Source organism: Stomoxys calcitrans, chromosome 1 (genome assembly GCF_963082655.1).
Source record: "Stomoxys calcitrans chromosome 1, idStoCalc2.1, whole genome shotgun sequence".
NCBI classification, from domain to species: Eukaryota; Metazoa; Arthropoda; class Insecta; order Diptera; family Muscidae; genus Stomoxys; species Stomoxys calcitrans.
In genome coordinates this window covers 225,197,612-225,212,926 of record NC_081552.1, presented here as the reverse complement: position 1 = coordinate 225,212,926, position 15,315 = coordinate 225,197,612, and the positions used below count along the sequence as shown (strand labels likewise).

At 39.7% G+C, this 15,315-nt stretch overlaps 1 protein-coding gene across 1 annotated transcript in view; it reads right to left on the bottom strand.

Moving 5' to 3' along the window:
- The window catches only part of LOC106092080 (uncharacterized), a 183,236-nt gene that overhangs the window by 127,050 nt on the left and 40,871 nt on the right, over positions 1–15,315 (bottom strand). Inside the window, exon 2 of the mRNA XM_013258835.2 lies at positions 9,256–11,755. Within this exon, the coding sequence (XP_013114289.2) occupies positions 9,256–11,161 (1,906 nt within the window). The 5' untranslated portion in view covers positions 11,162–11,755. The remainder of the gene's footprint in view (positions 1–9,255; positions 11,756–15,315) is intronic.

Here is a 15,315-nt window from a genome sequence, read left to right as displayed (position 1 = left end):
TGATTCAATACCTCAAATGGTTGGATGGGATTTTTAATGGCATTTCGTTGAAACGATTTATGAGATCTTCACCGATCTACCATAAAAACACAAATCCGAAAAAATAACTTCCTCGTCTGGAATCAAATTCTGCCAAAGGGACTTAGGTTAAATATATAAGTAACTATTGGGTTGCCAAAAAAGTAATTGCGGATGACAAATTTTTTCACAGCTTGTGACTCTGTAATTGCATTCTTTCTTCTGTTAGTTATCAGCTGTTACTTTTAGCTTGCTTTAGAAAAAAAGTGTAAAAAAAGTATATTTGATTAAAGTTCATTCTAAGTTTTATTAAAAATGCATTTACTTTCTTTTAAAAAATCCGCAATTACTTTTTGGGCAACCCTAGATTTAAGGATATACAAACATTTTAAGTTGCAGTTTAATGGGAATCATTAAAACTTTTTCGCTGGATTAAATCCCCATGTAGTCATCAAGATCATAAACAAGCAAAATACCTTTATAAGTCTGAACGAAGCCTTTACATCGTTATCCTGACTATACGCTTAGTATTTCAGTTACTAAACTCAAGGATATACAAACATTTTAAGTTACTTTGAAAGCATTGCGCAATCATGCTTTTAAACTATACCAAAGTACACTAATAATTCAATACAACATCCTCGATTCGATCTGAAGAAAAAAAAATTGCAAATTTTGCCCATGAACATTCCACTAAGGAACAGGGGCAAAATTCTCACCTATCTATGAGTGCAGTCTGATTCAAGTTTAAGCTCAATAGCCGAGTCCTAACGGCGTGCCGCAGTGCGACACCTCTTTGAAGAGAAATTTTACATGGCATATTACCTCACTAAAGTTGCCAGCATTAGGAGAGGAAAACCACCGCTGAAAATTTTTTCAGATGGTCTCGCCAGGATTCGAACCCAGGCGTTCAGCGTCATGGGTGGACATGCTAACCTCTGCGCTACGGTGGCCTCCAATAAACAAGTAAAATTTCATATTATGAATAAACTGTACTTCATCAATAGGCCATCGCGGAGTAGTGGTTAGCATATTCGCCTATGATGCCGCAAGCCTGGCTTTATATGCCGACGTGAACATCAGAAACATTTTCAGTGTTTGATATCCCCCGACTAATGCTGGCTACAATTGTGGACTACTATGCCATGTTAAAACTTCTCTACCAAGTGGTGTCGCCAGGCGGCACGCCGTTCGGACTCGGCATAAAAAGGAGGCCCCATATCATAGATCATAAACTTAAATCGGACGCACTCATTGATATACGCCGTTCCTTAATGGAAAGTTCATGGGAAGTTTAGTATTAGTTAGTATAATAAGGAAACCTTTAACTTAGGTTAAGTATATTAATGACTAGATTTAAGGATCTACAAGCACTTTAAGTTGTTTTGGAAATATAACTTTAGATGCCTTTAAAGCGGAGATGGGCAACCACACACAAACGCACATAAACGAATAGTGCGTATAATAAGGAAACCTTTTACTTAGGCTAAGTATATTAGTGACTAGATTTAAGGATATACAAACATTTTTAGTTGTTTTGGAAATATAACTTTAGATGCCTTTAAAGCAGAGATGGGCAACCACGCACAAACGCACATAAACGAATAGTTGCACACGAACAGTGCAAGCAACTTGTGTGTGCTTTCATTCAGACGACGAATTGTTGCTACTTTAAAAACATTGTTGAGCATGCCATTGAGGTAGGGAAAACACCTGAGTTCATATCCCTAAGCAGACGATTTTATAAAACTTCCAAGTGGTAAGGATCCAAAGGCCACCGTGGTGCAGACGTTTGCATGTCCGGCTACGACGCCAAATGTCTGGGTTCAAATCCCTGCGTGAACAACAAAAAATTTTTAGCACTGATTATCCCCTTTCAAATGCTGGCTTCATTTGTAAGGTATCCTGCTATGTTAAAACTTCTCTGCAAAGTGGTGTTGCTATTCGGCAAGCCGTTAGGATTCGGCATAAAAAAGGAGGCCTCTAATCATGGAGCTTAAACTTTAATGGGACTGCAGTCATTGATATGAGAGAAGTATCCTCTGTTCCTTAATGGAATGTGCATGGAAAATTTAGTGGCAACGTTCCAAATCAGCTATGCAGAGGGGCCGAAAAGGTCTTGCAGATGGCATACGACTGTGCTAGACCTAGGGGTCTCAATGTTTATCGAGAGAAGGCTGAATTCTGGCTATCACCAGAAAGATAAAGGTGAGCCAACTTGACTCATCACAATTCCTCAAAAGAACGATTTCAATATCTGACAAGGTCCAGTAGTGACCTTGGACAGGATTGGATATAAGACATTCAGGATTTGTAAGTAACACATTCAGGAGGATAATGAGAAGGCTCAAGATATTGGGCACAAGGTAAATGAGTTGTTGGCTCGAAAATGGGATTGAATCCGAGAATAGTCCACTGGCTCTACAGGAGCGTGATTAGATCGATACTTGCCTACGTCCCAGTAGTTTGGGGGACTACGATGGAGAAAACGTGCAATGTTAGGATAATACAACAGGTTCAGGGAACATGTTATCTTGGCATAAGTGGAGCAATGAGAACCATACCCACTAGGGCACTGGAGACTGCTATGGAAATTCGACCCATTGATATAGATTAATTGTGAGGCATCCACTGCGGCTGTGAGACAGGATAGAGGATGGGAACAGGTCATACCATCTCGATATAATCGAGGCGACGACCGACAAGAAACCTGGATGGAATAGAAGAGGTGATGCCTTAGATGACTCTTGATGGATGGTTTCACCACCCTCAAAAGCTCCCCAAATTGGCTTATTAGGCGACTATGGCTATATGGGACTCAATTCAATGCAATTTAGGTTAGGTTTGCGTTAAGGGTATTTAAGTGGCGCTTAACCTCCTTAAAACGCCTCAAATAGGTTATTTGATCCATCATGACAATGTGGTACTCAAATGAAAGATATTTGAGAGTAGAAAAGGAATCCAGTTTAGGGGCCAAGTGTTTGTGGGTAAGCCCCAAAGCGCTTATTTCCCGAACATATCAATATGAGGCTCAAATGAAAGTTTTTGGAAGTAAAGAATGAATTTGAAACCTATTTTTAAGGCAAAGTGGCGGAGTGCCAGCCTCACCCCCAAAACGCCCTTCAAACAGTACATATTTTTGTCGACCAGGACATTTATGAGCTTAAATGAAAGGTATTTGGGATTAGAGCACGAATTGGACATCCATATTTGAGCAAAATATCTGAGGTATCATTCCACCCTCAGGAAGCACTCCCCGTCAAATGGATTTAAAGACCAATCACGACAATATAGGGCTCAAATGAAACATGACTTGTTTACCGGCTATGGTACAATTGGGTTCATATAAAAAATATTTGAGAGTATAGCACGAAGTTTAAGTTTATTGTAAGCTCCAAGTGTCTGGGTGGCCACCTCACTCCAAAAATACATCCCAAACCGGACATATTTAACCACTACAACATAGAAGTCTAAAGAAAGGTATAAGGGATTAGATCAAAAATTTGCCCATGAACATTTCCATAAAGAACAGGGGCAAACTTCTCATATGTTAATGAATGCTGTCCGATTCAAGTGAATCTCAATGATAAAGGACCTCCTTTTTATAGTCGAGTGCGCCAACGCAAAGCAAAGCACAAAGCATGGCAAAGCACCTCACACTTGTCGCCAACATTACTAGGTTATAACCACCACTTAACATTTTTGCAATGTTCTCCTTAGGATTTCAACCCAGGCGTTTGGAATTATTGGCGGACTTGTTTACCTTTTGCGCTTCAATGACACGAATTCGATATCCACATTCGTGGCAAAACATTCCCATCATAAAACTATACCGAAAGAGGATTTATCTATTGACCATTGCAATATAAGGGTAGGTATAAGAGCATTATAGAAGGCGCTGCGGAGCGGCCCCTGTCCAGCTAGTATTATATATAAATGGCTGTTGTTAACCTTTAGACCTGAAAAGTCTTTTCAATATAAAAATTTTACCGTATTGTCTAGTGATTAGGATATGACTATGATATGAAATGTTCTTTTACCGTATTGTCTAGTGATTAGAATATGCCTATGATATGATTTTTTACCATATTATCCAGTGATTGCCTATGATATGAAATTTTCTTTTACCGTTTTGTCTAGTGATTACAATATGACTATGATATGAAAGTCTCCTTCAAAGGACTTGCTTCAAGAAGCAAAACAAAATGCCGCATTGTCAGTGATTAAATTTTAGCCGCATTTTTGGATGATTATTTTATACAGCTTGTCGGCCAAGGGTTATCAACTTGGAAATAGTTTATCTGCAGTATCCAGAGGTCAGGAACAATCAAATGGTCAGTTAAATGTACTGCAGGATGAAAATGTTTAGAAAATCACTTAACAAATTAAACCAACCTCTCATCCCATTCATAGAGAAATGATCATGTTCTGCTATAGCCTTTGTTTCTTTGAAAAGCTTATTTGTTCAGAAAGAAAAGTAGGCCAACACTCTTTTCAATTCTTGGTGAACATTTTTCTAATCAAAAGTTTAATTGGCTCATACACTCTCGCAGCTTACTGTCTTTTCAAAAGATTCCTCTTTGTATGCGAAAACTGAAGGACTTTACCCAATTTCTATGTACATATATCACATGTATATTGTAAATATATGTGAGTATTGTTCATTTCATTAACATGAAATCTGTAGACAACACTACACTACACAAGTACTAATTGTATTTTTCACAATGACATTACATTTCATTAACTTGTTGACCTTCCCTAAAATAGAATTAATTGCTAGTAATCTGGAAATTGCTCTTACATATTTTTATCTCAATTACAATGTAAGCAGCTCATTTCTTTTACCTACTCCCGATTCCTTGCAAGGCCAAACTAAAATTTTAAACCACATACATTCGCATGACATTGAATATGTCAAGGAGCAACAATAATGCCAACATAAAGGGACATTGAAAATGTATGCTTGAATACTTGTGTGTATGCAGTAGCTCAGTATAAAGTTATTTATAGAGTTCTGCTTACCCAATCCATCCACAAGTCCACAATCCATCCGTTTCATGTCCTCTACTGTTGCTTGTATACGTATATGTACAGGGTGGCTGATGAAAGCCGCTACCAAAAAAAAATGTAATAACTTTTTTTCTATTTAATAATAATAATTTAATAATTAATTTAATTAATTAATTAATTAATTTAATTAATAATAATTTAATAATTAATTTAATAATTTAATTTAACATGAATAAAAGAAAAATGTATTCCATACACCGAAAAAAAATGTAGCAATATTCATCATTGTAGCAATATTCATCAGCCACCCTGTATGTCTAAGGTCCTTAGCCAGTACCCTCGATATGGCCATCATAGGTATTGACAGAAAATGTTTTTTACATTCCCTCCCCAAGCCATGACAATAATGACATGGGAATATGTATTCCATAAGGATGTTATGACATCGAACAACATTGGTAGTGGTATGATGGGCGATGGAGATTGGACCATAAAGGTTATGTAAAATTATTATACAAAAAAAAAAAAAAACTATGTCAACCGACAACCCACATGTGGTGGAAGATGGTTAAAAAATGTATTCATGCTTGTTTAACCATACCAAATGGTTTTAATAATAACTTTTTCAGTCCATATGGATAACTTTTTTTTTTTTATTAAAGGTGATCTAAAATTAAATTTGAGAATATTTTACCATACAATTTAAGGTACACAGAAAAAAAAATCGGTTTCAATCACGAAATTATTTGATCCAATTAATTTTTTAACTGCAGGTCTTTAGTGTTTTTGATTATGATGGCATAGAACTCACATTTATGATCTACTTCTCTTGGCTTTCATCTAAATATGGTGTTATTTCAATTTGAAAAAACAGTGTCAATGCTATAATTAGCGTATTGTCTAGTGATTAGGATATGATTTTATATAAATGACTTGCTGGATTATCATTTCTTGCTGCAAAATATTAAAAAAAAAATCCATGTTGTCACGCAGATTGCCAAATTTGTCAGCATTTAGCTGATTTACCAGATGATTGATTACCGTATTGTCTAGAGGTTAGGATAATATGTTCTTTGGGCTAAAATTTAAATCGGACAACGCTGATCGTTGGAAGTTTACTGCTAAAACCGCTTCCTTTTTATACCCTCCACCAAAAGATGGGACTATACAAATTTCCTCATTCCGTTTGTAAAACTTCGAGATATTCGTCTAAGACTAAGTCTAAGTGTATATATTTTCGATCGTCATGACATTTAAAGTCGATGTAGCCCCATCCGTTTGTCGAAAGCATGCTAACTTTCGAAGGAGTTGGCTTTTGAAATTTTGCACAAATATTTGCTATAAGTGTAGATCAGTTGGGAGTGTAAATGGGCCATATAGGTCAATGTTTTGATATAACTGTCATCTAAACCGATCTTGGGTCTTGACTTCTTTAGCTTCTAGGTGTGATATTTTAGTATTAGGATCTTTGCTTCGCCTAGTCTTTCCAATATTGAGAGATGCCGTTATTGTCTCGTTGTCGGCCCCCTGTTTGTTGGGCGGTGTTAAGTCACCTGCCACTGTACGGCCAAATGTCGCAGAATGAAAATTTCTGCCTATCCTAGTCTTTCCAATCTTAAAAATGACAGCTTTGTTTCCGTAGTGCGACATGCCTTTAGTCTTAGCCAAACTTGTCACGGAGAGACTTCATCAATGCCAAGCACAAAGAGAGTTCCTTTCTCCTTCTCCTCCCTGTGGAAGACCTTCCACTTCTTTGCTACCAAACCTTGGTTTTGCTTGCCCACGAATCCCAACATGCGTTTCGTCGCAAATTTACTGCCCCATCCCTTGATGAAGACCGTAGCCTTTGTGAGCTGGTGTATATCCATCTTTCTCACCAGGTCGAGCTTTGCGCCCTTCCAGGGAGCCTGAATACATCTGACGAGCTGTTTGACAGTATCAATACATTCCCTGTGGAATACCTCCCACTTCTCTGCGACCAAACCTTGGTTTTGCTTGCCCAAGAATCCCAACATGCGTTCCGTCGCAAATTTACTGCCCCATCCCTTGATGAAGACCGTAGCCTTCGTGAGCTGGGTGCTATCCATCTTTCTCAGCAGGTTGAGCTTGGCGCCCTCCCAGGGAGCCTGAATACCTCTGACGAGCTGTTTGACAGTATCGACGTAAAACGCAGCGTAAAGATGTCCCCTCTAAACTGGCAGCTCATCATTTGTATGGGTGGACCCTCTACAGAGTTCCACACATGTTCAAAAATCCGATAGTTAACCAGCTCCTCCACTTGGGACCGATGATCTGATGGAATCCTAACGGATGCACAGCCGATATTAATGACTCCATAAGTCGGCTCTTCTCTGTTGTGCTTCCTTGCCACTCTGGCGTAAGAGGGTGGCTCCTTACCATTCTCATCGACCCTATTCCCCTTCCGTGATGGCTTTGGCCTCTTTTTGGAAGTCACAGTCCTCCATGAAGACTCAGGGGCTGTGCTCGATTCCTTCGTTCCTGTTCTAACTTTGTATACCTCCGCAGGACACTGTCTGGAGTCTCCATTGCGGGATGGCTGGCTTGGTTTTTCCCAGAGTACTTGAAAGCGGGGAGCTCTTTTTCTTCTTCAGCATTTTAGCAGTGTTATGCTCTTCGGGAGATCTGATTCTTTTTCCAGCTTCCGTAGAAGTGTTAGAAATGTCAGTTCCATCCCTTCCAGCATCCTGCACTTTCGCCCGATTACGCTGCCAGTACATACTCCTCTGTCTCCTTCGTCGTGCTCTGGATCGCTTTCTCGGTCTTAGCAAAGCCATCGCTCACTTCTGCCGTCATCCCGATGCCCTCATCTCTCGATTCGGCTACATTGGCACAGTCAATGTCTGAGGGACTAAGGCTGGGGACGAACTGTGCATCCCTCTGGTTTATCCGTCTCTTTCTCAATAATTAGTCCGACGACTAGTTGTGCGCTAGAAGCATTAGTCTCGACTACAGGTGCCAAGGTACCCACACCTATATAGGAGGGGAGGACAACACGCTACGGTCTGACGCCACCACCGCAGATGTTGAGTCTTTGGAGTCCACTTCTAGCCTACTCCAAAAGGCTTTACAAATTTTTTTTCGTAATAGGTAGTACCTATTACGAGATTCGGATATTTTTTTTTTCTTTGAGGAGGGAAATAAAAACACATCCGCTTCACTTAACGGCTACAATGGACCTACGACCTTAAGTATACGTGCCAAATATGGTCTGAATCGGTTCATACAGTGATTTAGCTCCCATATAAACCGATCTCCCGATTTTAGTTCTTGAGCCCCTATAGAGCGCAATTTTTGGCTGAAATGATTGGAGCACAATGATACAAGTATGGACCGAATCGGTCCATAGCCTTATATGGCTCTAATAACATGGCAATTTTGATTCATTATCCTTTGTTTCCCCAAAAAGAGATATCGGGCGAAGAACTTGACAAATGCAATCCATGGTGAAGGTTATATAAGATTCGCGCCCGGGTATATAAGGGTATGTAAGATTGGTGTAGGTCGTTCTATGGCAAATGGGTCATATCGGTTCAGATGTGTATATAGCTCCCATATAAACCGATCCCGGACCTTTCCGGTAGGGGCACAGGCCTCAATTTTCAACCGTTTTGGTTGAAATTTGATACAAAGACGTCTGTTCTGACTTTCAACATCTGTACCATTATAGAATTGGTCTATGGCCGGGTATATAGACCACATAATGTTCGGTTATGACTTCCAGCAACCGTGTCATATGCGTTCCCAATCGGTCTATTACCTGATCTGGCTCCCACAAAAACCGATCTCCCGATTTGTCAACCAGAGCCCCTGGAAGCTTCAATTGTTATCCAATTCAGCTGAGGTTTTGCATGTAGTGTTCTGTTATGACTTCCAACCTCCTTAGGAAATATGGCCCAAATCGGTTTATAGCCTGATGTAGCTCCCAAATAAAGCATTTTTCCCATTAGCATGGCCCCTAGAAGTTTACATTTTGGCCTGAGTTGGCTGAACTTTAGTACGTCCCAAGACTCAACTCAACTCGAGTGTTAGAAAAATATCTTTTGGTCTTTATTAATACCGTATTGTCTAGTGATTAGGATAAGATCTTTAGTTCAGTTTAGTTATATACCGTATTGTCTAGTGATTAGGATAAACAGTTAGTATAGCCAACTTGTGGCCCCATTCAATATGGGCATTTTCGCAAAAAAAAACTATTCCACTCACCTTTTTCCAAACTGACATTGCAGAATTTCAAAGCATCATCCAATAGATTCAAATGCATATAACTTGTGGCTGTCTCAAGTATTTTGCGCGCCTGCAGATCTGTGCCCCACCATTTCTCCACCAGACGTCGCACCAGTACATCGGGCATAAACTTCATATTATCACTGGAACTAGAGCCACCACGTCCACCTGCACTCAAGGTGCTTGAAGACGTTGATGCCATTGTGGTGGTTGCTGTGTCTGTGGTACAAGCAATTGTTGTAGTAGTCACCGTGGTGGGTGATGCCAATGGTGGCGGCAAAGGAGAGTTGACAATGCGTAAGCGTGGCATATCTCCACTGGGTAGGGCAAGAACAGCCGATGCGGCCGCTGCTGCTGGTGTTGCATTGTCAGCAATGGCATTTGGGGGAAATGTCAAAAGCTGCTGCTGCTGTTGCATGCTTGATGCACTGCTGCTGCTGCTGCTAGTAGTGGTGCTGGTGGCCGTTGAAAGACTGACAAAGTGTATGCCGCTTGTTTTGCCACCAGTTGATGATTCACTTGTGGCCTCCTCTTTTTGCCAGCGGGGAAATTTCAAATGGCATATATTACACATAGTTATGGTTTCGCAACATTGCCTACAGAATGTATGACCACAATTCGCGGTAACCGGGCAACGTAAAATATCGCGACACAAAGGACAAAGTAAGGGATCATAATCTTCACTAAGTGGAGGACTTTTGGTGCGTACGATTTCTCGCGTGGGATTATGCAAATCCAAAGTCGAATTCTGGGACACTGTCAAAGCACTGTCTGTGGTCAAAGCACTCTGGTTGCTGTTGTAGGACGAAGCAGTGGTCAATGAAGAAGCGGCTAATTGCCAAGGTGTAGCCAGATTAGCAGAGGATGAAGCTGAAGACGGGGCGGAGGGCTTTTTTGTCAACTGCTGAGAATCTTCAAGGGGCTTTACGGCTTCATCAATTGATTCAGCAGATTTCTTGGAACCCGTGCTTAAAATGCGTATATGCTCCAACAAGGCAGTGGCCAAAATGTTAAGCTTTTCCAAAGGTATAAAACCCTTGGGCTGCTCACTGGCTATCAAGGCGTAAATGTCAAAGGCTTCCTGCAGACGGCCATGGCGAGCCAAAGACTCACCCAACAGATAGGATAATTGCAAATTATTGGCTGTCTGCCCCGCCATTAGAGAGGGCGAACGACGTAACTTATCGCTGTCACCCTGCTGCACTGCTGCAACACTAGTGGTGGTGGCCCCTGGCGAACGCTTAACTCTTTTGGCTTCCAGCGCTGTAGCCATCAATGGAGTATTGGTGGTGATGGTGTTGGTGCTGCTGCTGGTGGTGGTATTGTGTTGCACTTTTGGGCTAGATTTCAAGGCTCTTTTGCTGGCCAAAGCTCCCTTGACATAGAAACCGTGCTGTAGCGGCATAATGTTCGTATGACTGGATGATGAGACAGGCGGCGTTGGTTTTTGTCGCAGCAAAGGCTGTACCTGGGTTCTGTCACGTAAACAATTCGGGGCCAACAATGTCGTTGCTGGTTCGTTTCCACTTGAGAGAATATTCTGGGGAGTGGCAGCGGCCAGGGATTTGCCCGCCGCTGCTTCGTCGACAGCTGGTATGCACACGGAGTCTATAAATATATCCGTTATTGGTTTGAAGTGCAATGAGTGCAATTTGCTGAGGTATTTGTCATCAATTTGAAACTCTGAGAAATTCTCTTTGATAATGACCTCCTCCGCTTCGCAATCAAGGTCCGTAATAAAACGTTTAAGGGGTATTTTTGTAGCGGTGGCCGATTCTACGGAAACGGCTAGGGCTGTGGCGTTAGCGTAAGCAAAGTCAGCTTCACTAAACGGATGTTTTCTTTTCTTTTTGATTTGAAATTGCTCCGTGGCACTTTTAGACATTATAAAATACCGGCAGTATTTTGAAAAATATTTTCTATGATTTCACAATGCAATTTTTTTTTTTTTTTTTTTGTTTGGTTTTGCACAATAAAATTCACTAAGAGGTTTTGTTTTCCTTCTTTTTTTCTGTTGTGATTCAATTATCAATGGAATTTGTTTTTTATTTCACTTTGTTTAATGAAATTTTGGCATTTTCTTGAATTTTCTTTGATTTAATTTTTGCTCTCTCTTCCTTCCATTCCATGTATTTATCTATTTTTTTCACTAATCAACTTTTTTTTCACAATTTTTATTGCTTTTATATAATATTTCTTGCTTTTTGATTTGGCTTAAGTTGTTAATTTTTGCATGTTTTCCGTTAAATTAGCTTGAAACACTTTTTTTTATTATTATTTTGTCGTTTGATGTAACCGTTCCCTTTCGCATACGTAACACGACTGCGTTGAGACGAAATTGTGTGCGCTCTGTTTAGGTGACTGGCTGTTGGCTGGCTGTTGGTGTTGCTCTGCTCTGCTCTGCTCTGCTGCGCTGTGCTGTGCTTTGCTCAGTTTTGCGTTGCTGCTGTTTGTTGTGTTGTATTTCGTTAATGATTATCTGAAAGCAAAGAAAAAAGTTTGGAAAATGTTAAAAAACAAATACAACAACACACCATCTATCTCCCAAACAAACAAACACATAGGCATAAGTCATACATGAAAATGCTCTCCTCATGCCTCATACGACGCGTCGTATAGGCTTTACGTAACATTCCTACAAAGACGAAGTCGTAACATGCAAAAAGAGCAGTTTTTGGGTGATGTTGGTGTTATAAAATTCAAATTCACTATGGGCAAAAGAGCCACAGACTTTGTCTTCTCCCCATCGCCCCACTAAACAGCATACATACTATTAGATGAATACGTATGTGGCAGAGGTTGTCTGTCCATAAGACAGCCAGCCAACCGCCTTTATGAATCTCTCTTTATGTTATATTCCATGATAACATTTTTGAGTCAGAGATACGAACAGTTTCATGTCTCTTCATATCTGGCATAAAAGATAACTGCACTGTACTGTTATGTTATACCACTAAATTAGAATGTTCTCGCTGTCTGTTAAGCTCTCTGTTATTCTCCAACCAAATGTTAGAGAACATACTCTACTTCACTCTTTCTCTCTCTCTCTCTCTCTGTGATTAAACTGTTACTATTATTGTTTGCCTATGCCACTGTCATTATTTTTGACATGTTTTCTTTGTTTGTTTTTCTGTTTTTTTTTTGGCGCTTTCATCCGCTACACCTAACTAACTAATCGCTATGCTCGCTCTTTTATTTATGTTGTGGCACCCCCTTCTGCACACACACACAAACACACTCACAAAGTTTTCTTTCATATTTGAGCGGTAATGAGTTGTGTTTGATTGACAAACAAATGATGATAAAAAAGTGCGTTTTGGCGTTTGAATTGGTGGGTTTTTTTTTCGGCTGTTACTTAACACCTATTATCTGACAGCAGTTTGTTTTGTATGGTGGGAAGATAATTAGGGAGGCCAGATGAAATACATACAAAAGTAGGCAGGTAGACGGACGACTAGTAATGTTGTGACACACATAAGAAAATTTTAATTTGAAATTGGTATTGCCCTACCTTGAAATAGCAAAGGTGTGTTAGCAGATTTAGGTTGTAAGACATTTGACACCCTGTGTGCAAACAAAACAAGATAGCCGATCTAATTTAAATCAAAGCATACCAGAGCTAAATAAGTACAGATCATATTGTATATCAAATTTTAAAGAACAATGTTTATCTATAGCAAATCAGTAGCAACATAGGCTAATTCATTGGGTACTACTACTGAATTTCCAATGAACATTTCATTAAGGAAGAGGGTTCAATTAAAGTTTAAGCTCAATGATAAGGGGCCTCCTTATCCGAACGGCGCACAGTGTGACTTTTTCCTCTTTTAGGATGCCAAAATTAATAACTCCCATGTGAAAGGGGCAACATTCCCTGCGTGTTGGTTGATAGAACAACCAGTAAGGAAGGGCAAAAGTCGGGCGGTGCCGACTGTATAACGCCCTACACCTAACCTATAAGTACAATGTGGGACCTATATTCAATACTGAACCAATTTTGATGGACCTCGGAGGGCAAATATGTTCAAACTGTAAAAATACGGTTGACAAATGACAACATTGTGGCAAATTACCCAAACTCTGATGAACATCTATATGGCAGCTATACCGAAATCTGAACCGATTTCGAGCAAACTTATTAGATAATATGGTAGTCGTCGAGGAAAGCGCTGTGCAAAATTTTGGCAAGAGTGGTCAAACAATGAGCTTGCAGTAGCTTTTGGGGTGAAAATCTGGCGATGTAGATATATGACAGCTATATCTAAATCTGGGCCGATTTCCATGAAATTCACCAGTAATATTGAGAGTCATAAGAAAATCCCTCCTGCCGAATTTCGAGAAAATCGGTTAACAAAGGACCATTTGATTGCAATATTACTGCAAATCGGACGAACATATATATAGGAGCTATATCTAAATCTAAACCGATTTTGACCAACCTCTATGTATATTGTGGTAGTCGTCGAGGAAAGCGTTGTGCAATATTTTGGCAAGATGGATCAATAAATGCGCTTGCTGTGGCTCTAGGAGTGAAAATCAGGTGATATATATATATGAGAGCTATATCTAAATCTGAACCGATTTTCATGAAATTAACCAGTAATGTCCAGAGTCGTAAAAAACTCCTTTCTGCCAAATTTTGAGGGAATCGGTTAACAAATGACCATTTCATAGCCGTATTACTGAAAATCGGACGAACATATATATGAGAGCTATATATAAATCTGAACCGATTTCCATGTAATTTGCCAGTAATGTCGAGAGTCGTAAAAAACTCTTTCCTGCCAAATTTCGAGAGAATTGGTTAACAAATGACCATTTTATTGCCGTATTACTGAAAATCGGACGAACATATATATGGGAGCTATATCCAGATCTGAACCGATTTTTTTCAATTTCATTAGACTTCGTCTCTAGGCCGGAAAACATGGCTGTACCAAATTGGAAGGCGATCGGATGAAAATTGCGACCTGTAGTTTGTACACAAATTAATATAGATAGACGGACAGCTAGACAGACAGACGGACATAGCTTAATCGAATCAGAAAGTGATTCAGAGTCGATCGGTATACTTATCAATGGGTCTATCTCTCTTCCTTTTGGGTGTTACATACAAATTCACTAAGTTATAATATCCTGTACCACAGGGTACCTGTGTGTTCTTCTGTTGTAATCACGCTAAAGTTTGGCACAGATTCGTATTTTGCCTATACGCAGGTTCAGTTCCTAAACGAGCAAAATCGGATCATATTTCGATATAGCTGTCATGTAGATCGATTTCCCGGTTTGGGGTCTTAAGCCCATAAAAGACCCATATATCGTGGGTTTTCGTTGAAATTATAAACCGCGAGTTGTACTAAGGCCCACCACGATATCCGAAACGAAATTGCTCCATATTGGGCCACAATTAGATATAGCTGCCATATAGACCGACCTGCCGATTTAAGGGTGGGTTTTGTCACTTGCTTTGGTTGAAATTTTATATAATTTTGATCGTCATTAACCTATCTCCGGATTTTGCTTCTTGAGCCCCTACAAGGCGCAATTCTTATCCGAATGAACTGAAATATTACACAATGACTTCTACAATATACAGCATTCAATTATGGTCTGTATCGGACTTTAACTTCATATAGCTCCAATAGCATAACAGTTCTTATTCAATATTCTTTGTTTGCCTAAAAAGAAATACAGCGCATAGAACTCGACAAATGCGATTGGACAACTCAATGTTCGTGCGGAATTTGGTCCAAATCGAAACTTATTCCGATATAGCTGCTATGGGGGCATAAATTATGGATTTTTTAAAGGATTATGACGAAAGGTGGTTTACACGTACCAAGGTGGTGGGCATGCAATGTTCGGCCCGGCCGAACCTAACGCCTTTTTACTTGTTTTTCATTTTTCAGTTTATCATAATGTCTTGGTTTACTTTATCCAACATTATTTTCTTTTATTTGCAGATGGATATACCTCACTACCAATAAATTAATATGTAAGTATATATGCATGTATGTTTATTTCTACTTCAATACTCCA